General features: G+C 32.9%; 1 protein-coding gene across 6 annotated transcripts in view; it reads left to right on the top strand.

The window, feature by feature from the left end:
• LOC130903407 (neural-cadherin) overlaps positions 1 to 23,637 on the top strand; it is a 444,749-nt gene that overhangs the window by 114,874 nt on the left and 306,238 nt on the right. For 5 of the 6 annotated variants that reach the window (XM_057815490.1, XM_057815489.1, XM_057815486.1 and 2 more), the window contains exons 8-11: positions 1,095 to 1,285; positions 7,578 to 7,767; positions 7,928 to 8,110; positions 8,192 to 8,381. In XM_057815490.1, the coding sequence (XP_057671473.1) occupies positions 1,095 to 1,285; positions 7,578 to 7,767; positions 7,928 to 8,110; positions 8,192 to 8,381 (754 nt within the window). Of the gene's footprint in view, positions 1 to 273; positions 465 to 1,094; positions 1,286 to 7,577; positions 7,768 to 7,927; positions 8,111 to 8,191; positions 8,382 to 23,637 lie in introns of all 6 variants that reach the window. The other variant, XM_057815487.1, reaches the window with a different exon arrangement.

The raw sequence follows: 23,637 nt of genomic DNA, 5'->3' as shown, positions 1-23,637 counted from the left end.
ATACCAGAACTCACGATTACACTGTTTGTCGCGCGTTTCGATAACCAAGTTATCGTCTTCAGAGACTGAAGTTAGTAAACTCGGTTTACTCAGTTAGGTTAGGTTATCTATAGGTACATATATAGTATTTTATATGTAATGGAAATAATCGATGGATGAATTTTTGATCACTGGTTTTTCATATGAGTAAAATAAGACAATTTTGTGGTTCTGTATAAAGTGAATCGATTTGATATTCCTCATCCGCTGACCGTGCCCGTGTTTTATATGTAGCGAGACAGGTACCGACTGCGCGTACGCGCTTCCGATCGAGGCATCCCTCCATCCTACGCGGACGTGGATATTGAATTAGACGTCGTTGACAGAAACAATAAGCCTCCACTATGGGATCAGCCTACGTACGGCCCCATTCACATCCGAGAAAATGTCACAGTGGGTACAGTAGTGACTTCTGTCAAGGCAAGGTTGGTATCGAGAAGAAGAAGTCGTACGTCGATAGCTGACCGCAGTCCCGCGGCTCGCGGGTGGGGGGATAATTTACGCGGAGGGGGAATTAGCTCGGGACGGCGGTCGAGAGCTAGGAAGTCCATACTACCAGACCATAAATCCAGTTTTTTCCATACTTTTTTCTTAACGGATACTACTTGAACAATATATAGTTCATATTATTCGAGTTTATCCGTAGTTTTTCAATCTCGATTTGGTTTGATGATTACCAAGAAGTACCTTCAAATATATCAATGAACCATGCTATACTTAGTCTTGTATACGTTTTAGTTATAATCAACAAGTTGAATTAATCTTTCCATAGTAAGTTCACTCGATTATTTATTATTTTTCTTTTACTTATGTTTTGGCTAAGCAGTTGTAAAAACTCCCAATACATGTGAGAATATTCGACAAAAACAAATATTAAAACAAAAAAAATAAGATTATAAACCAAAAAGACACATTACTGACATTTTTAAAGTAATTAATTGAAATATTGGTATTTTTTTTGTGACTCATCGATCACTATCGAGATTCTTTTTTGATTTTTGTATCCCTATTCAAATCGTAATGCTGCTGTTACTGTTTTTCGCGCCATTATATAGCGCGAGACCTACAAGTTAGAGGCGACTGCCCAAGACAAAGGCTATCCTCCCCTGTCCCGTTCCGTGGAAGTCCAGATAGATGTCGTGGATCGCGCAAACAACCCTCCCGTATGGGATCACACTGTCTACGGCCCCATCTACATTAGGGAAAACTTCCCTGTTGGGGCTAAGGTGGTGTCAGTGAAGGCCAGGTCTGTGCCTTTAAAATACCGTCGTTCGATAGGCTAGTTGAAATAGCTGTGATTTAATCTTACGTTGAATCTATCGTAATTTCATCATTTATTTTATTAGCGTTAATTAGATACTAATCATGATAATAATCCAGCATAAGACTATAATCATCTACACACCGATCCTTAATATAATAATCACAAATTATTGAAAGTAAATTCTTCCGAAACCATCCAATTTAATAAAAACTTGAGGACTGGAATTAAGTCTTGGAATAACAACAAAAAGTGAATTAGAAGGATTCTTTTTGTCAATATTTATCAATAATTTTTCGCAGTCTTTTAAATATCCAGCAAAAATAAGTAGAGAAATAATATAATTAAGATTTCGAAAACTAGTAATTATTGGGATTTGACGTAAGGGCAGTTATTTAAACAAGCCTATTCTGCTATAAACTTACCAATATTAATATTGAAATCAATGTCATGGTGACCGAGCGGCAGCACGAGGCCGCGCGGCACACGTCCCGTCTGTTTGTGCACGCTTTATCCAACAATTTGGGGCCAGCACGTGTCCTCTTTATCATATATTTACAATCATACAAATTCCTCCAAATCATCACCAACTTTTAAAAAACGAATGTTACATAAAATTATACTGCCGAACATAAATTGTTTTCACTTCGTTTTTTTTTGCATCTTTTCCTCTGTTTACCCTTTATTCTGTCGCGATTGTAGTTTTTGTTAAATCGATGAGGTATAACGAAAAAAGCCCTTCGCGCAAACACCTAAAAACTATCATCAACGTATTTTTTGTTCATGTGGATATGGATCCACCAGAAGTTGTTTATTTAGTACAATACAATGTCTGATGTGTCCACAAATACTATGTGGTGTTTATAGAAGATGATCGGGGTCTGATTTGTCCTATGCGATGCTTACAGAAGATGATCGGGGTCTAATGTTGTTTACAGAAGATGATCGGGGTCTAATGTTGTTTACAGAAGATGATCGGGGTCTGATGTGTCCTATGTAGTGCTTACAGAAGATGATCGGAGTCTGTTTTATCCTATGTAGTGCTTACAGAAGATGATCGGGGTCTAATGTGTCCTATGTGGTGCTTACAGAAGATGATCGGGGTCTGATTTGTTCTATGTAGTGCTTACAGTAGATGATAGGGGTCTGATTTGTCCTATGTGGTGCTTACAGAAGATGATCGGGGTCTGATTTGTCCTATGCGATGCTTACAGAAGATGATCGGGGTCTAATGTTGCTTACAGAAGATGATCGGGGTCTGATTTGTCCTATGTAGTGCTTACAGTAGATGATAGGGGTCTGATTTGTCCTATGTAGTGCTTACAGTAGATGATAGGGGTCTGATTTGTCCTATGTGGTGCTTACAGAAGATGATCGGGGTCTGATTTGTCCTATGCGATGCTTACAGAAGATGATCGGTGTCTAATGTTGCTTACAGAAGATGATCGGGGTCTGATTTGTTCTATGTAGTGCTTACAGTAGATGATAGGGGTCTGATTTGTCCTATGTGGTGCTTACAGAAGATGATCGGGGTCTGATTTGTCCTATGTAGTGCTTACAGTAGATGATAGGGGTCTGATTTGTCCTATGTGGTGCTTACAGAAGATGATCGGGGTCTGATTTGTCCTATGCGATGCTTACAGAAGATGATCGGTGTCTAATGTTGCTTACAGAAGATGATCGGGGTCTAATTTGTCCTATGTAGTGCTTACAGAAGATGATCGGGGTCTGATGGGCCCACAAATTCTATGTGGAGCTTACAGAAGATGATCGGGGAAGCGCAAAACTGCGAGAATCTTTGCAGTAAATCTGTATAACGATAAACGGGTATTTCAGACTTGTGCACTCATTCGAAGAACTGGATCAGGATCAGTTGGGCGAATATTATCGTTTCCGCAATTCTAGTGCTTTGAAAAAGCAAACAATCATTGCAGTTTTCGTGATTTTCTACTATAAGTGAGAAATATCAATATAATTGAGTAGACAGTAAGCAGGCGACTACTGTATAGCCGTTTTCCATAGAACACCGTATTGTATGGTTCTGTTTTGCACGAGAGTAATTAATTTCGACAATAGAACGTTGAGATTTCATTATTTTACGATTATGTTGTACATTGTAGCGTGGACGAGGCTAGAGATATGCTCAAATTACGTCCAATCGGTAAAGGATTAGTTATAACATGGAGAAGTTTGTGTTTTGAAGTTCGTATAGACTTTTCGTTAAAAAATGTGAGAAGTTTTCTATTCATGATAATGCCCCTTTCTACTGTTAACTTATCCAGGAAGTTATTCACTATTACTCCACTAGGTGCCTCGTCGTTTACTGATATCACTACCAAATAAAGAAATATTCACTAGAGAATTTTTTCGGTTCAACCAAAACAATAATAAAGAACCCAAAACAACTAATAATTTCTAAAGTAATCTCAAGTAGGTAACACGTTTTATGTTCGGCAGTGTATTCGATTAGTAGATCTAAATAAATAAAAAGTATCGAATCAAAAGAAGGCATCATAAAGCTTCTAATATTAACCTTCATCTAACAGCTTGTAACGTTAAATCCCCGACAGGAGACAATTTCTCAGGAAGTGGTATTCGGCCTCAGATAAAGTATTTAAAAACTGGTATTCAGATGGGGTAAACAATTAATATCAAATTGGACGCCATCAGCTTTTTAAACAACGACTTTAAAAATTAATTAAAAAGGCGGAAAAGCTGGAAACACCTTATGAATTAAATTAAAATAAAAATTAAAGAATCTAAAACAATTCCCGGACACGATTATCCAAATTAATATTTATCGCTAAGAACAATAAAAAAAGGTGCAGCAACAAATTATTATTGAAAAAATAATGAAAATCTCCGAAAGATTACAACGAACAAAAGCAGTTATCAATTAAAATCAACTTAGTCTTGTTTAGATTTTGGGATGGTTGCGGCCCCCAGCTGGATTCCCAGATGTTAGAGTTGAGGTTGAGTTTGTAGTCTGTAGTTTGTTGTAGAAACTCCCAACCTGACAGCTGTAGAACAGCGAATATAAAATTTACTTTTGCTGGATAGATAGAGAAAGAATTCGAAGCAATTTCGAGGTTTTATTGAATTTTTGGAATGGAGTGAGAGGTCGATAACAAATTAATTTCTTCGAAAACTCGAAAGTTAGAATAAATAAATCCGAAGGGACTTCTGTGTCAAAATACGTGAGCAAAGGAATATTCAAAACGTTTGAAGAGAAACGTAATATATAAGAAGTAAGAATTTGACATACCCAAATATTTAATCAGTCAATTATTTTTTTGATTGAACTGATAGCTGCTACCTCTCAAATTTTTTCTTGTCAAAAATGATGCTTTCCTTGAGTTGAGTGAGGTAAAGTTAGGTTAGGTTGATTCTCACGAAACTTTTCCTAAAATACATAATTTTTTCCAAAATCATGTTTTCAATAACACATCAGGAATTAAAAAAATATAGTCCATTAAATTTGGAGGAATTTGCAAATAAAACAACACGACAGTCATCATCATGAAGCTCTCAACATGTTTCGTAGCTATTTCTGGGTGTGTAGTCATCCCATTCTTAAGACAAACCTCCCAAAGGGTTAGTTCTAAAAAATATTTTGTATATCAATAACATATATCGCCGATTCATTAATCTTATTAATCTACCACGTTATGTTAAATTAAACTGGTATACAAAATAATTATAAGCCCTTATGTCCACCTACTTCTACCTTATTATCCATGTCCTTAAGTGCAGAATGTTGTTGAAGTCTGCACCACACGCATTAACTTCACGAAGCTTGGGGCTAAGGGTCAATGCAACATCTTTAACAGCATTCAGCACTCCTCTTACTTTTGTTCTCAAGCCAATTCACCTCTCATTTTTTTACTTGGTCTAATATCGAATCTACTAACTCCATCTATCAAAGAACTACGGTAGCTTTGTAATTTTTGGTTTAAGTCTCTGCTAAAAGGGTCGATGCCTATTCGGTATTGATCTTTTGTACACAGGAAAATTCTAGTGTTGCAGCACAGATGGCGGTAGTTCTTTCAAAACGGCAATTTACTAACAAAAACATTGGCAAGTAATTATAAAGTATATGAAAAATATAATTTATTGTCAAAATTAAAAACAAATCATATTGTCTTGTAATTCACTGTAATTTTGCTGTTATTTATATGAAAAATTTTTGAGAGGATTTTTTGTATAATAATTGAAATTTTTCAAAAGTAATCAGCGAATTGAAACATTTTCAAAAATAATTTCCAGGCATCACGGATTTTTTGTTGCATGACGTAGAATTTTTATTCGAAAAATCATATTACAAGTCATATTTTGAAAAATCAGATGTCTGGAGTCCACTTAGTATAGAATTTTTGATGGTTGCATGTACCATAATTATTTTTTTGGGTCGTGACAATGAATTTTTGAATTGTATCAACAATTTTTGATCTTGATACCACATACTTGAACATTTTATTTTTTTTAAAGAAAAATAGGGTTAAGGCAACGTCATCTCAATGATTTTCATGTCTTCAGTATGAAAAATGAACAAACCATCAATTTTTTGATAAGATATTAGCATACCCATATTGCAAGTCACAATCATTTTGCATACAAACCGAAGGATGTATCATAAAAACATGAATTTTTCTAAAAAAAATCTACTCTTTCGCTTTGCTATGGTATACTATAGATAGTAGATTCTTTAGGGGGTAGTTTTGACTATTCAACCATTCTTCAAGATATTTTGTAAAGGAATCTACATCTCCCAGATGATGTCCTATGTTTCAATATATTTGTACAACTCTTCCAAAGTACTGAAGCCTTTTATTGAAATAGGGAGGACAATCGTACCATTTTATGAAGCTTAGTCATAGTTATTTTAATATATTACTCTGGCCTGACCTAGAGATGGCGGTATTTGCTTGAAGAATACCACTGTACGAAGTACGACTCCAGAAATGTTGAAGAAACTTCACAAAGTGGTTCTTGATGATCGAATAAAAATGTTCGAGCTAGCAGACATTGTAGAAATCACGTATTAACTAAAAATGTGGACATGAGAAAGCTGTGGGCAGGATGGGTGCCGCGTTTGCTCCCAACGGAACAAGAACAGCTTCATAAGATGTTTTTATTAAGTGTTTGACAACCCGAAACAAAAGAATAATCAAAACAATGGACTCCAAAGAAGGTAAAGACCGTTCCATCTGCAGGCAAGGTCATGGCGTCCGTTTTTTCCATTGACTATTTTGAAAAAGGAAAAACTATCCACAGCGATTATTATGCGAACTTCTTGCAACTTTTGAGCGATTAAATCAAGCAAAAACGGCCTCATTTACCTACGAAGAAAATGTTGTTTCATCAAGACAGTGAACCAGCTCACACATCCGTGTGAATTGCTACCTTGAACATTTTCTTCGCCAGATTCAGCCCCTTCGGATTATTTTCTGTTCCCAGAATTGAAAAAATCGGTTCGGTGGTTAAAGATGGTATGGATCTGGAAAGAGATTACATTGAAATATAAATAAATTCAAAATTTCTTTATTGGGCTAGTTACTTCACGTATCTATCGGTGTTTCTCTCATAATGAAACTTTTTCATTTATTCCTGTTTTCTTAGAATCTGTTACTTCATGTCAATATACTGTACTACATATAGAAGGCCATTCTGAAGGATAAGAACAAATCAATTTCAGTAAAAAGTGTACAAGAATGAGATTGGTAGTTTTATCAATATCTAAAATTGATAAGATTTATATAAACAGTTCCTTCTAAGGCTCGTGGTCATCGGGATAATTTGATAGATGACCAGAATGTTCTTTTTTGACGTCTATGTCAAAGTGAGGTCAATTCAGTACATAGTGACCACACAACTCGAAACTGACGCAGCAAAGGAGACATGGTATTGTTAAAAAAATGAAAACATTCATTTTTAATTAATTCAGACCCCAATTCATACTAGTACTTGTTCAAATTTGGAACGTGTTTCAAGTACTTATAACTACTTACCACGATAAGCTAAAAAGATTCAAATTTGAATTTACTTAACCTCAAAATATATATTTCCCAACGAAATATAAACTAACCAAATTAGTTACAATTATTTTTCCGTATTGTCACGACTCCATTCAAAATTTTGCATGTGGCTGATATATATTTTTGTAAGCCATATATTTTTGCTTTTTGAACGCCATACACGTTACATAGATATTTTTGGGATAGCGTGTATATATAAAATTTCGCATTTCGCAAATTGTATTAACCATTTTTTCCATTAGCTCCGGAATAGAAAATAATCCGACAGTGTTTTATCGACTAATGCCGGGTTCTACAGCGCAAACCAACAAGTTTCACACGTTTTATCTGCAACAACGACCCGATAACGGTTTCACTTGGGCAGACATCAAAGTTAATCACCCTTTGGATTACGAAACCATTAAAGAGTATAATTTAACCATACGTGTTGAGGTGAGTATCAAAATAATTGGTTCTACTCGAATTGGATGAGAATTAAAAAGAAAATGTATCTCTAGGGTAAATTCGTTGTTTAAATTATATTTATTAATTCATATAAGATGTAAATTTTGAAAGGAACTATTTATTTAACAATTTTTTTCTATTGGAATAGAATAACGGCGCTCAGCAATTGGCCTCTGAAGCTACTGTCTACATCCAACTGGAAGACGTGAACGATGAAATACCTTTGTTTACTGAACGAGAACAAGAAACTGTTCTAGAAGGTGAACCGATTGGTACGAAAGTTACACAAGTAAACGCGATCGATAAGGACGGAACGTTCCCCAATAATCAAGTGAGTAATTATATTATTTTCCTGTTTTCACCGAATGTTTTCCCGGAAAGACATCACCAAATCAATTTTTTATCTTTCCAGGTGTACTATTATATAGTAGATTCGCCGCGTAACGAAGGCAAAGACTTTTTCGAAATCAACAAAGAAACCGGTGAAGTTTTTACGAAAATAGTGTTCGATAGGGAAAAACAAGGAGCATACGCATTGGAAATCGAAGCGAGGGATGGGGCACCATCAGCTCGACCTAACAGCGACAATGAACCCAATTCAGGTCAGTAATTTCGTCCAAATATCCATTAAATTGAAAGTTTTCGATTGGTAACCGTAATTTTCTAGTAAAGAAATCCAAGAATCACTAAAAAGCTATCAAATCTACATTTTTAATTGTTCTAAACAACTTTGGGAAGAAGTCATTTCAATATTTTTAAATTGCAACAAAACCGTTAATTCTCATTCTAATTTTATCTTTCTTAATAGCTTCAAATGTCCCTTCTCATTTCCTTCTTCTTTTCTCAATCCATCTGTCCTGTCATGCATCTGATATTTTTCAACTCTGTGTCGTTTTCTTCATTTTATTTCGCCTCCTCAGGTGTTAGATGAATATTCTTGTCTCTTGCTACAACTGTTCTGTTGTTTATATTTTCTGTAAAGTTCTTTTTTGGCTCTTCGTTCATTTTTTGTTCTTCCTTCCGCATCAATCTATCTTTCTTCATTTTCATGATATATTCATATCAATTCAACTGTTTTTTTGGTTTACTACTCAAGTTCTTTCGTAGATTTTCATCGCTTAATTTATTTGTCTCCATTTTTATTATATATTCACGCCGAATCAGCTGTTTACCCAATTTAGCGATGCTTTATGTTTTATTACTTTTCTCCAAAATTATTACAGAGATTTTGAAACTTTAAAGTGTTTTACTCCTCATTTTGTTTCATCTTTTCAGGTACAACATAAAAATTATCATCCTTCTTATAAACTCATTCATTTTACTGCTTTCAATTCCTCTGTTTTCTTCTGAAGTTTTTTCTTTTATCTATCACTTTATTCGTTCTTTTTCTCAACAATCTTTTCGGTTTTTTTCATATATTCATATCAATTTAGCTTTTTGTTTTTTATTTATTCTATTTATTTTTACAAAAATACATTAATCATTCCTTGGAAATACATTCTAGTCTAAGAAACTACGTAACATCTTATTTGAATATCGTAATTCCTTTCCGGGTCTTTCAGGTAACCCTATATAAATTATTTAAAGTTGTTCTTGACTTTGTGTTATCCTTGAACGTCACGCGAATCCCGTTCTAATCTAAATTCGCAACATTCTAGATCCCAGTAACTCGAATTTCCCGTATTATCAACAATCTCCTTTAGGTGCACCTGCAATTGCACAACACCATTTGCCGAATTACAAACTTATGTAGATATTAAGGGATGAAGTTCGCTAGTTGTCCTGTATATCCACAACTAAACGCTTTCCACTTCAACTTAACATAATGTGAGTTTAAACATAAATACAACAGAGAATAGATGATGGAATTTAGTTCAAGTGAAACTTCGTAGTAAGTTTTAATACTACGTAAGTGATTTTGACTTTCTAATATAATTTATTTGGAAATTGGAAAAACTGATGTTTTAATCAGATGAGAAATAAGAATTTTCAAATGTATTAAGTGAATAGTGAATTTATAAGAAGTAATAAGAATGTAAAGTAACGGCATACAATGTCCTTAACGTTGTCTTGTGAGTTCGCATGGTAATTGACTTCTCAATTCATGGAAACCTCTGATTTTCTTCTATAAACAATGTTTCACGAGTGATTTCCTGGTGAATAGTCTAAAAGGCTATGGGATTGAACTTATAGACGATCTAGACTTGACCAGACAGCTCTTCCTAGCGGTCCACCTAGTGTAAGACCTATTCGACAGGCTCATGAACACCGAGCTGGCCTGCAGGAGTCCAAAACTTCTTTGTAGAACTAGCTATCGAATACTACAATCAACAGGCGTGTCCACACGACAGGCACCATTAGAACTTCTCTTATGGTTGCTTTTTACATAAAAAAACTTGGATTTGGAAATAACAAAACAATTTACCAATCAATTTGAATGGGTCAAACCATTTTTGTTTCCACATCAATTATTTTCCAGTTGATACGTTTGTCGATAGCAAAAAGGAAAATATCTCATTCAACTTGCGTTGTTGACCAAACTTTGTATTTGAGATCATCATGCAAGCCGATCAGATGTTGAAGATAAGTCTGAATATCTTTATCAAGACATTCTACCTGCGACAAGTTTGGAAACATCGAAAATTCGCGTTTTTTGAACAAATCTATCAAACACGTGATTTCTGTTTTGAAATTGATGAGGTGATGTTTTAAATCAGGATCTCTAACTCTAAAACTGAGTCAACAGCTTTGGTTGGAAGTCTTCATTATTATCATCGTGCAAATGTGCAAATAATGCAATGCTTCTTATTTTGTTAAAAAAATTAATCACAAATTAAGGCGATTGTTGCAATCTATCACTCAAATTCCAGCTCGACGCGTTGTACTAAATATGGAATATGCAACAGAAGCTTCTTAAATTATTATCTGCCTATATTGATAAAAGAAGTCAAGCCGACATTTTAGTTCTTCATTTTCCGCCTTCAAGGCCAATTTAAGCCCCCGTCAAGTTTCCCGTGTACTCCTGGATCACTTTGGGAATCACGGACTAATATTGACCATAGTAGAAACTGAATACTCAAAGAAACTTGATGGAATTATAATATCATGTCAATATTTGGAAAAGAATTTGAATATGACATCACTGAAGTTGAAAAAGCACTTTATTATAACAAAATTGTTAGACAATGTATCACTACTTTCAATATCTTTTTCATTATTCAAATGATTAGTTGATAAAATTGGTTTTATCTGAATCTGAATCTGTTTTTTCAAGGAACATCTTAATATTTTTATATAACTATTCAAAATTAAGTAATTATTTACTCATATTCACCAAAATCTCGGATCCTGATTGGAGAAACTTCCATTGAGAGTCTGTCTAATCAAGTTCCGTTTTCTCGTTTAGCCATAAAACTCTTCAACTTGTTCAACCGAGTGAAACAAGCGGTTTGGATTATGGGTATTTGAATTATTCATTAATTTTATAAGCACGCAGAACGTTTTGGGATGCGCTTCATTTTACTCTCATTTTCTTATTCAATTTTTGTAGTAATAAAGTTATTGTTTGGGAAGAAATATCTACAGAATGAGATAATTTATTCCAATAAGATTCCATGACCAAGTTAACAATCAATCGTATTGACTCATTTTTAACGTCGTGCGGGTTTGGTTTTTCGGTAGGTAATGCATGTAGGAGATTATTCGGAAATTTTTCACCACAAATAACGGTCATTAATGAAACAAATTGCTGAACATTATTTTAAAAGAACGGTTAGTCTGTTCGAAATTACACTTTGAGTATTGTACCGTTTTGTATAATGAGAAAACTTTCGGCATCGTTTCCTTTGTCATTAAGAACGAACTAAATATGAATTTAGTTCAAATTCTGTATCCAATGGAATTAATTTTACATTTTAATTTAATTTCTCCATCAATCAACTTAATCTTCTTCTTCATATAACTCTAATAGCAAGTCAACGATTAAAATTTGAAAAAATCCGACCGTAGATAAAAAACGAAAAATTGATTATTAGATTTCGACGATTTTCTAATAAGATATTTAGCAACTAATACCTAATATCAAACTAACAGTCCCATACAAGTTTTATAGATGAAATACTTGAAAAGTAGACTGGAAATCTTCGTATATAATTTCTACTCCTCTTGGAAGTGTTGCACGGATAAATACCCATGGTAACCTAAGCAATAGCCTTCCATAGAATAATATCCAAAATATTCTGCACATGCTAATATTGAATCAGAACTGGTTTTTCGCTAGTTTAGATCACAAATAAATAGTGTAGGTTATTCAATGGGTTTTATTGGATTCCATTTCAATATCATGACTCCAATACATTTTTGAACGGTTCCCGTATAAAAAATTACCGATTAAATCGCAAGGATAAGGCTTTTTCGTTGTAGCCTCGAGACGGAATAAATAAATGGAGATCGTTTTTACTAAACCTCGGCAGGGAATATTGAAAACAATAGAAGATTATAAAAAATGAAAAAAAAAAAACGTGGAAATGGTAGTTGAGAAAGTATTTGAAAGGTTTCAGATTCCAGTAGCGTAGCTTAGATGTAGAATTATAAAGTTAGGAAGGAAAAACCCCAAATTAGTATCTCGAACAATTGAAAAATATGATACCCATACAAAAAAAAACGTCTCCGATTTGATATGAAAAAGATACAAATAAAGGAATTGAGAATCGTTAGAAACATTGACATAAGAAACGAAATATACAGACAAATATTGAATACAAAATCTGCAGAGCAGAATATGGAAGAAAATCAACTGAGATGATTGAAATATATGAAAAAGATAAAAGCTACCGTGAATAGAAGGAAGAAAGTACGGGTTACCAGAAAGATCAACAAAAAGAAACAACAGACAGTGTAGATTGTGATATCGTCGAAGAAACATGTGATACAAATTAAAACTGAATCCCGAAGATAGTGAACTGCTTTGTTTAAAAAGGAATTTGGGTAAGACCAAAGGGTATTACAAATCGCCACCATATTGAGGAACCTCAATTTCATCGAGGAAAATGTACCGGTATTAGTGAGGAATAGTTGTTTCGTTGGAACGTTCTGAAGAATCTCGGTACGGATATGCTGAAATTGTTGAAAATCGTTACGGACGGTTTGAAGAGCCGCTTGCATATCTTCTTTGGAAGTTTTAAATGAATTGAGTCAACACGAAAAGAACGAAGAAGTGATGCAAAAATCTTTACAGAAACTAGTTTATACGAACGTTTGTTCCTTTTTAACTTAACACGATGTCATGTTGTTGATTTATACTTTGGAACGTTTATATTTATATTTGTCTTCGTTTGATGGTAAATCTTGTAATTATATTATCGTTAACCACGGTGTTATTGATACTTTGGTGGCTTTAATAATGGTTGAAGATAAAAGTTACGTTCTTAAAGCTTGTATCGGGATGAAATTGGTTGAAACTTCACGGTACCAGCCAACAGGCTCAGGTATAAACATCTATTTTATTTTTATATAGAATCGATTCGATTAATTCTATTTTAAATCATTAGATTCAAGATGTCTTGAAACATAAACAGTTTCAATTATCCCTTGTCATTTTCCGTAGTGCTTCTTGATCCGTTAAAACTGTAATTAAATCTAACAGTAGTTCAAATGGACAATTTCTTATTAAATCCCTTTTAATAATACTTTAAGACATTTATTCAAAAATAGTAGTTCAAATGATCATTTCCGAAACAAATGTTTCTCAAAATGACCCGGAATGCAACCTAATTTATTTATTTCTTGTCTATCATAATGCTTCTTGATCCGTTAAAACTGTAATTAAATCTAACAGTAGTTCAAATGGACAATTTCTTATTAAATCCCTTTTAATAATACTTTAAGACATTTATTCAAAAATAGTAGTTCAAATGATCATTTTCGAAACAAATGTTTCTCAAAATGACCCGGAATGCAACCTAATTTATTTATTTCTTGTCTATCATAATGCTTCTTGATCCGTTAAAACTGTAATTAAATCTAACAGTAGTTCAAATGGACAATTTCTTATTAAATCCCTTTTAATAATACTTTAAGACATTTATTCAAAAATAGTAGTTCAAATGATCATTTCCGAAACAAATGTTTCTCAAAATGACCCGGAATGCAACCTAATTTATTTATTTCTTGTCTATCATAATGCTTCTTGATCCGTTAAAACTGTAATTAAATCTAACAGTAGTTCAAATGGACAATTTCTTATTAAATCCCTTTTAATAATACTTTAAGACATTTATTCAAAAATAGTAGTTCAAATGATCATTTTCGAAACAAATGTTTCTCAAAATGACCCGGAATGCAACCTAATTTATTTATTTCTTGTCTATCATAATGCTTCTTGATCCGTTAAAACTGTAATTAAATCTAACAGTAGTTCAAATGGACAATTTCTTATTAAATCCCTTTTAATAATAACTTGAAGACATTTATTCAAAAATAGTAGTTCAAATGACTACTTCCTCATTATTTTTTAACCATAGATGCAGTAGACATTCACTCAAAAATAGTAGTTCGAATGATCATTTCCGAATCAAGTGTTTCTCACGTAATGATGAATAATTTATATCGGAAACAATGAAAAAAATATCATAACTAAGGATGCGTCAAGGTTTGTAATGAATGCCCAACATATCTAATGAAACAACCGACATATTTTCTTTTTTCGTCAAAACTTGAATTACCTATTTTCAAGCTGTAGAAGACCGGTGCTTCGATGCTGACACAATTTAATTTTTCTTTTTTCCACTGAAATTTTTCTGTATTGGGGGCGGAAATATTCTCAAATCTCCGCTTGTGTTGACGAGAACCGTTAATAACTCTCATCCATTCTAAAACAAGCTGTCGAGATCATTATACGTTGAAATATTCCCTAATTTTGTTTCCTCCTCATACCTCCACAAGTTTTTGTGGAAAATTTGGTGTTTAGTTGATAATGGACAGATTAAATTTAATGAGGAGGTATTCTTCATAGAAACTGCTGATAAAATAAGGGTTTTCAGGTTTTAAATTACTCTTTTTAAATATAGATATTACAATTTTTTGTTCCAGTTGCTGAGTTTTAGATACGAGGGCTGATACTCAATTTTTATATTATAGCATTACCATCATACATTTTGACATTTTTGATGGAGTGCTATTTGAGTGGTTTGAACATTTTCTATGACTTCGACGTGTGTTAATCGACTCGCTACAACTTTTGAACCACCATCTCGAACCAAAGTGTTTCTATGGTTTCACAAATTCAATCGTGATCGCACTTCCCTACAGGATGAAGAAGTCCGTGAAGATCACGCAAAATCAGATGTTGTGTCATAAAACAAACTGATATCGTCAAGATTGTATCAAAATACTGCGGTTAACAAACTTTGTTCGCAAACTTGGACGCAATTAGTTAATTCTGAATGATATTACAGCGTTTTTTTACCAGAAGTGTTGGAAAAAATCAGGGAAACCAATCGCTGAAGACGAATCATTCTCCACCACGACAATGCGAGCTTTTTGAATCAAATTGATCACCATACAGTCTTTGATCGACCCTCAATTTTTTCTTATTCCCACAGATCAAAAATAAATTGCGAGGTCAATTGTGTGTTTTGGAGGTAGGTACCTAAATGGGAATGGAAAAAAAGCTTCAAACGCACGCAGGAGTGTATTGATCTCAACCTAAAATTTTTAGAAACAATAAATATTTCTTTGTATTCGCCTTTCTCGTACTTTGAGTAGGAGCCTTCGTACAAATACAATATTCTGTTAATTCCTTTCTAAATTATCGGTTTCTTTCTTTTTTAATATTCATAGAACTAAAAATAGAATTAATGGTTTTTAGTTTGATTAGAAAATATGAATAAGGCTTTGTTCGTTTTTGTGAGAGAATAATCTCAATAAACTTCTCGTCCAGATGTTACCGTAACACAAACAAATGATAGAATAATAAACCAAAACCGAAATGTATATTTATATTGAAAAACTTGAACACACCGAAATGAGAATACAGACGAAATTGGAAAGGAAACTCTCCGGAAATGATAAATGATCCTGAAGCTATTTCTACTCCAGTCACAAAATTAATTTTCCGAAAATGAATGACGTATCTCGTTGTTGGCGTCACATAAAACTAGAAAAATTTCGGCATAATAAAAAGTATGAAGATACTGGAGTTCCGATATAATTTACTCGCTGTTTTCTTACGAGGGAATTAAAACTTATCTTTCACCGGATTTCAACTCGTTGTTATAATTTCGATGAAAACATTTTTTATATCTTTCACTCTTATTCGTATAAATTTTAGAGTTAGATTGGTAGACGCTCTGTATTAATGTAGATATTGATGATCAAATTTTCTCGTGAATTTGATTTTGAAATTGTGTGCAGAAACTGTACAATTCAACAGCAAGTAGTTTCAAATATATACAATTCGAATATACGAGCAAAACCGCTAAAAGTGTATTTCCAAGACGTCGACATTCTGCACGTCGTAGCAACCAAAACTTAGTTTTGTTTGTTATTAAAACTTTGATCCTCAAGGGTATTTACTACCCATTTTCTTACTTGAGCCATTAGAGAGAAACTTTCAGATGTATATACACAAAAAGATTTGTTGCCTGGTTTCACAATTGATTGATTCAGTCTAGAATTCATTTGTTGTTCATAACATGTGAAATATTTGACTAGCTATGGGTATCGAATAAATATGAGGTGTGATCGAAAAGTTCCCGAAAGCGGGAGAGTAAAATCGTTTATTTATCAAGTTTTACCATGTAAATTTTCAAAGCCAAATGAATAAAATCAAACTGTTTTCGCACGAATATCCTCGTATTTTAAATACTATTCGAATCCACAAATTATTTGCCACCAAGAAAATGTTGTAGCGGTCGGAATTAAGATCTCCTCAATCTAATACATGAATTTTTCCATATTTCATCTTTCACAGCAATGAAATCTTTCTTCCTGAATATTGCATGATATTTTTCAATTTTTTATTAATTCATTCGATCCACTTATTCTACTTTAACAGTTCTCAACTCGAGCAATTCCTCGTATTTTACAGTACATCAAGATGTTTCATTTTCAATTTTGGATCATCATAGAGAAACAATTTTCAGTCTTTAGTGATTAAATGTTCAAAAAATGGTTTTGTAAGTTGCTACTAGAACAATAAGTTGCATATGATGGATCGGTTGACTTTGTTCTCTTCAGACAGATTCATCCAAATACCTCTGCAAATGTGAATATTCGTCCAAACGTTGGTTGAGGATCTTCGATTGCCTGACACGGATTTTCTCCAACTTATGCCCTTAGCATATCGTTATCTAATTGTATTGATTCTCTTTATCGATCAAAATTACTGGATTTTGAGTTTGAGAATCGTCTTTGGCATTTACAACGTCCGACTCACTTGGATAAAAATGCTTTTGGTCACAACTGTTGCTTTACTACCATTATGAAATTTGAAATCAAACAATGTCGGACATTCTTCTTTGATATTGGACTGAATAGGTCATAACCAATTGCAAATCCAATTATTTGGAAATGGACAAGTAGTAATAACTTCGTAATATATTTGACATGACTTCGAAGTGCGGTATGAGTTAAAGAATGACATTTAAATATCGTCATAAGTAGAAAAGACAAGTTTGGGGTTATTTCATTAAAACCAAAGTAAAATATAATTTGAATTAATTCCCTACAAGTACTGCCTTTGACTGCCACTGTAAAACTTGTTAAAAATGGTGTCAAAACTTCACTCCAGTTTTAATTCATCTGGTTTCTTTTCCACTTTACTTATTTTTGTTTTGTATTGAGGCCAGCAAAGATTTTTTTGGCTTAGAGGACAAGATAATAAACAAAATAAATAATAGTATAACAAATAATAGTATTTCAAAAATTATTAGTACGTTCTAGATCTAAATTTCTGAGCTCCTCCTGGTCAGTGGATCTTTCTATAACATCACTTCTCAGTTAACTCAGCTGGCCATTACAACAATATAAAAGGTGTGACATATCTTTCATTCAAGTACATTGATTTTCATCAATTTTAATATACTAATATTGATAAAAAACGTTTGGTTATTTCTCTAAATATTTCCGTAAAATTTCAAGTGGTGAAACTTCTTTGGGTCTATTTTCAGAGTCTCCAGCTCTAATAAAAATTCCCCTTGAATACGAACGTTGAGTAAACATGATATTCCTTTGTTCTGTAAAGTTTTAACCATCCTCCAATAACAAGAGTACCTTATTAAGTTATTCTTCGAGATCAAATTAAAATTCATCCGCAGTAGTCGACGCGCCCAAGAGGCCTCGACTCGGAAATGACGAATTAAATCATAATTTATCCTAATTCGAAGTTACAACATTAATTCCGGGTAAATGAATGACGTATCTTGAAGTTACTATCACACAAAATGATTTCGAACTACGGTAGAGCAGAAAACTTCATACATTATTCACGCGCCTTCAAAAAGTTTAGTTTCAAAATCAGATTCTCGATTCGTGCTACTTCCACGATAACGTGTTGACAAACATTCGAGTGACATTTCTGCTTGTCATTATTCCCATGAATTCACCTAAATATTTAATTAATCATAACAATAATTCTTCAAAGTATAACTGGATATTAAGGTATTTAAGAAACGCGCGATTTTTCTAGCAAATGTTTTAAAAACCAGTTATTTCAATTTTTTTATTCGTATCCCGAGAAGTACAGGGGGCGCGCGCTTCGTAGTGCACTCCTATCAAACAGAAACCTATTCTTCATAAATCAATTTTCTTATCTAATGTCACTGACAGATAATTCAATAATTAATATCGGTACTATTGAAGTAAACGTATACTTATTGCTTCCTAACTGGAATTAAGAAAGCCCCGTTACCAAATTGGATGATGGCTGATCTATCAGGAGACTAGCAACTAATCTAGTTCTTAATCTGAGCCAGAGTAAAGAAGCGATGAGTCCAAGAAGGGACCTTGCGTTTTTTTTTTGGGTCTGGTGGAAGAAAAATTTCAAATAACGCACAAGATGTTACATAGATTCATTTTTTAAGATCATCCTTTGCATAGGCATATGTAGGATCCGTCCTATGACATGTAGACCAATTGAAGCTTGGGGTTTGAAAAACTATGCAGGTGATGGTGAATCATTACTTTCAAATGAGTGCAAACAATCCAGAGTTGTGTTTGCACTTGAATATCGTAATTTGGGGTCGAATTATCTTCATAGACGAAAAAAATTTCAAATCTTGTAATGTTGGATGTATTGGACTACAAAATTTGAGATTTCAGTAAATTTTTGGGCTTGAATTAGTAACTATGGGGTTTGTTGGAGAATTGGAACACTGAAATTTAGCTCAATGTTAATAATAAATAATCAAATTTAACATGAAATCCATCATAATAAGTATCATCAATAGTTTTGACAAAACCATTACCGTGGCCATCAAATAGTCCTGATATGAGTCCCATTGAAAGAAATTAAGAAGCCATTGAAACAGTATCAATTCTCATGGAAATATTTGACAGAATTTAATTCACTCACATGAATTATCAATAAATTCGTTTTCTTATTTATTGAAAAATGTTTTAAATATTTCTTCTAGTGTTTTATCACAGCATTACTTCTATTTTGTATTTTTTATCACTTCTCACTATTTCTTCCAGTACAGAAGACGATTCAATCCACCAAATAATTGCCAAGGTCTTTACTGAAATCAAATCGCTGTTATAGTATGAACCGAGACGATTAGTTTCAATGTTTTCAGTCTGTAGCTCTATTTGGTAATAAAATCGGAAGACCTCATCGTTTTAACTTCTAAGTTTCATTGTAGATTACTACGAGCATGTTTCCTAAAGTCTAAGGAACACAGTTTTTGACCAAGTCTCCATATCAACTCGAGCTCTTCTAGGTCAGAAAGATTTAGTCGGTGATGGACATCAGTAGTCTTCAGCTGTAATTTTCACGCATACTTTGTAACAAACAAATAAGTTTGAATGGTAAGGATTCAACAACAAGATAGCACAAATCTGTCCCAAGACAGTTAAATGTTTTTTTACATAGTTTGATCTGTACGAATATTTGATCGAGACTAATATGCCTTGTCATATGTTACCATAAGTTAACGATACTCAAAACTTATCATATTATGATTTAGTTCCGATATTGAACATATATAAAAATGTCTACCAAACCGAGACTGAGGAGGAATCAAAGTTAATATTCAGTATTTAACAAAAGTAGAGTCGACTTGTTTAAAATCTGTTAAGGTACAAAGAAAGCTTGAAATGAATTTTCGGTATGTAAAGAGAAATTGGAAAAGTTTGTTGATTGAGAAATACGGAAATGTCTAACGGCGAGAAAAAGAAGTTAATATAATATATCATACCGATGAAACTTGGGTGTCACATAAAATATACTAGAAGATTTGATAATTAAAACTTGCAGACAGTTTTTTAATTGGGGAATTTCGACTAGCTTAAAGTCACCTGAGGGTTAAGAAAGACGAATTATTATCCGCATAGAAAGTGATTTAGGAATCTTAAAAGGTAGTTTAAATGTTTTCATCTAAAACGGCCTATTATACAAAAAAAAACGGTTGTACTTTGAATTAGTTGCACCACATCCCTTATTCTGAAAATTTGAAAAACAGACTGAACCTAACCTTACATTTTTTTGCGCATTTCTATCAGTTGTAGATGATAACTTTCCTTACCCCAGTAATTCCAAAAATTCGAAGGAACTATTTTTCATATAATGTAAATAAATATTTTTGGTCTGTGTTATTTCGAGGGTGAGTGTTTTGTCTTCATAATATTTTTCGACGAATCAACACATGTCACTGTTTTAAGTCATTCATTTCTACCGAGCTTCAGGATTGAGGTACGTGTCTGAGATAAATGTAGAAATATTTCACGTTTCCTTTGAATACGTGGAGACATATTTTACTTGCATCAGCAAAACCCTCAACTATCCATCAAGATAGCTTTACTTTAAAGAGGTATGCTGTGCTCTGGGGCTTTGTGTGTCATTTTCTGCAAAGAGAAGTAGAAAATGAAAATTGAAATTTCCTCTTTGGGGTCATAATGACCCTTGACGTTTGGAGTTTAGAAGAATTGTATTGTCGAACGTTGAAAATTTGATTAAGAACACTGTTTCGCATTTCTCTCGGTCAGATACTTGAATTCGTAATGTGAAATTACATAAATTCTTATCGTAAGAATTTGGAAGACTTACATTTCGATTTTGTTAGAAAGCACATTCGACAAATAATCCTAAAGTAGTTTATTTAGTGTCTGTTTTCAAGTCATTTGTTTTCTACATCATGAATTTATCTTTTCCAATTAATTATACTCGGAAAATTAACAGGACAGTGAAAAGTTTTTTCTTGTCAACAACAATTTGTTAATGTGAATGTTTTGAAAGTATTTTTCTCTCTTCTTGAATTTCAAATAAGCTTACGATCTAGTCGAATTTAACTGACAGATAATTTATCAAGCGTATACAGCATTAATTTCTTCAATTGACTCATATATATATGAAAGGTTATTTAAATTTGGATAGGGCTTTATTATTATTCACTTTTGCATGCGTTCAAACTAATTGCGAAAAACATTTTTTCATTCCAAAACATGTGTATTGAACCGCTTCTTCAGATGCAGACAATCATTGGGTGCCAAACCATCGGGTGCCGATGTTTTGACTTCCGGCAAACAACTTTTGTTTGGATTTGGCACGTCTTGAAAGACACTCATACAGTCGATTGTAGTTTAGTTTCTATAGACGTCTAGAAGTGTGTGTGTGATTGAAATTTTTTAACATTTTTTTGCACCAATCGACACGGTATCCAACGAGACACCGTGTGAATACGAGTGAATTTAAGGCATTAATCTCATGGTCTGTCCGATTTTGGACAGAAAGAATTGTTGATTATTGTCTGTCTGATCCTTTTAATGAAATTGGATAATAATGAATATAGTTGTCGTGAAAACTAACAGATGAATGTGTGATATAAATTTTTTATGTATAGCACTAAAATTCTCATCTTTTATTATACGATAAACTATGGCTTTTCACATATATACAGAAATAAACGATAACCGATAGTTATTTAAAAATATTTTATCTCTAATACATTGAAACAGCAGTTTTCAGTTTGGGATAATAAAATTTAAGTTATTTTGCTTTTCTGCTGTGTACATAAATGTCTCATATCTGAGTCTTTACTGCAATTTGGATGATAATGGTCTCTATACTTGGCATATAATCATATTATTCAAGCACTGGATAGAAAGATATATATTACCATTACTCACTTTATGTTTTTAAGGTAATAAGGATAGTTTTTACAATATATGAACTGAAGATTAGGGTTCATTTTTGGTATTTTGAACAACAATTTGTACTGCTGTAGGATTTTGATGAAAAAAGATATATAGTTGATTGCAAGGTTTTCGAAATTATGGTGAAACGTGATTTTTCATCAATCCAAATTAGAATCATATTGAACTGAGCTAGAAGCATTAGGATAATTTCGTAATTCTTGAATAAACAGCAAGAGTTATCATAAAAATAATTCCGAAGCTTTATCGCAGAAAACCATATAAATATTTTGCGCTCTCTGGTAGATTAGTTATTTTATGGTACTCATAGTTGGAAATAAGAAAATATAGGAAAATCGAAATCGATAAACATTCTAGATGAGCGTTGGAGCGCGAAACGGAAAATGTTATGTTAATAAAATGAAATTTGCGATGTTGATAAAATTATATCATTTCATTTTCAATTTATAATACACAAATTCATGCAGTGTGTATACTATTTTCATAACAAACCACTATACCGACACTAACTGATACATTATCTGACGCGCATCATTTTCGGTCTCTGAAGACGGTGATTCAGTTATCGAAATGAGCGTCGCACAGCATAATTATGAACGTAATGGTTGTAAAGAATTGCCTAAACATCACCAGCTATATCAGAAAATCGAATTTTGTAGCTTATGTTAGCTGCATATTAATTATATACTCAATATTTGAAAGTACAATGTTTTGAATAGTGCTTGAAAATACATAAACCGTTAAAGTTAACGAGAATGATTTTTCGTTGCATTTTGTATCAAAATATTAATAGCAAATTTAAATATCATGCACAAATGTGGGCAATTTGTGTGTTAATAAATCTAGAAAATAACGTACATAACAAATATTTGAAATTATGGCGAAAGCGTTTTTAAAAATTTGATTGTTGCATTCTGTAGCAAAATATCACTAAAAAATTTAAATTTTATGCACAAATGTGGGAAATTTGTACGTTTTTGAAATATTTGAAACTATGTCGGAGAAGTTTTCAAAATATTTGAAATTATGGCGGAAACGTTTTTGAAATGTTTGAAATTATGACGGAAGAGTTAATGAGATATTTGAATGTTGTTTGTTGCATTCTGTATCACAATAATACTAAAAAATTTGAATATTATGCACAAATGTGGGAAATTTGTACGTTTTTGAAATATTTGAAACTAAGGCGGAAACGTTTTCGAAATATTTGAGATTATGGCGGAAGCGTTTTTAAAAATTTGATTGTTGCATTCTGTAGCAAAATATCACTAAAAAATTTAAATATTATGCACAAATGTGGGAAACTTGTACGTTTTTGAAATATTTGAATCTATGGTGGAAGCGTTTTTGAAAGATTTAGAATTTTGGCCAGTTTTTGAAATATTTGAAACTATGGCGGAGAAGTTTTCAAAATATTTGAAATTATGGCGGAAGCGTTTTTGAGATATTTGAAATTATAGCGGAAAAGTTAATGAAATATTTGAATAG

Source organism: Diorhabda carinulata, chromosome 2 (genome assembly GCF_026250575.1).
Source record: "Diorhabda carinulata isolate Delta chromosome 2, icDioCari1.1, whole genome shotgun sequence".
Lineage (NCBI taxonomy): Eukaryota > Metazoa > Arthropoda > Insecta > Coleoptera > Chrysomelidae > Diorhabda > Diorhabda carinulata.
The sequence above is the reverse complement of the archived record's forward strand: the minus strand, read 5'-3'. Positions and strand labels throughout refer to the sequence as shown.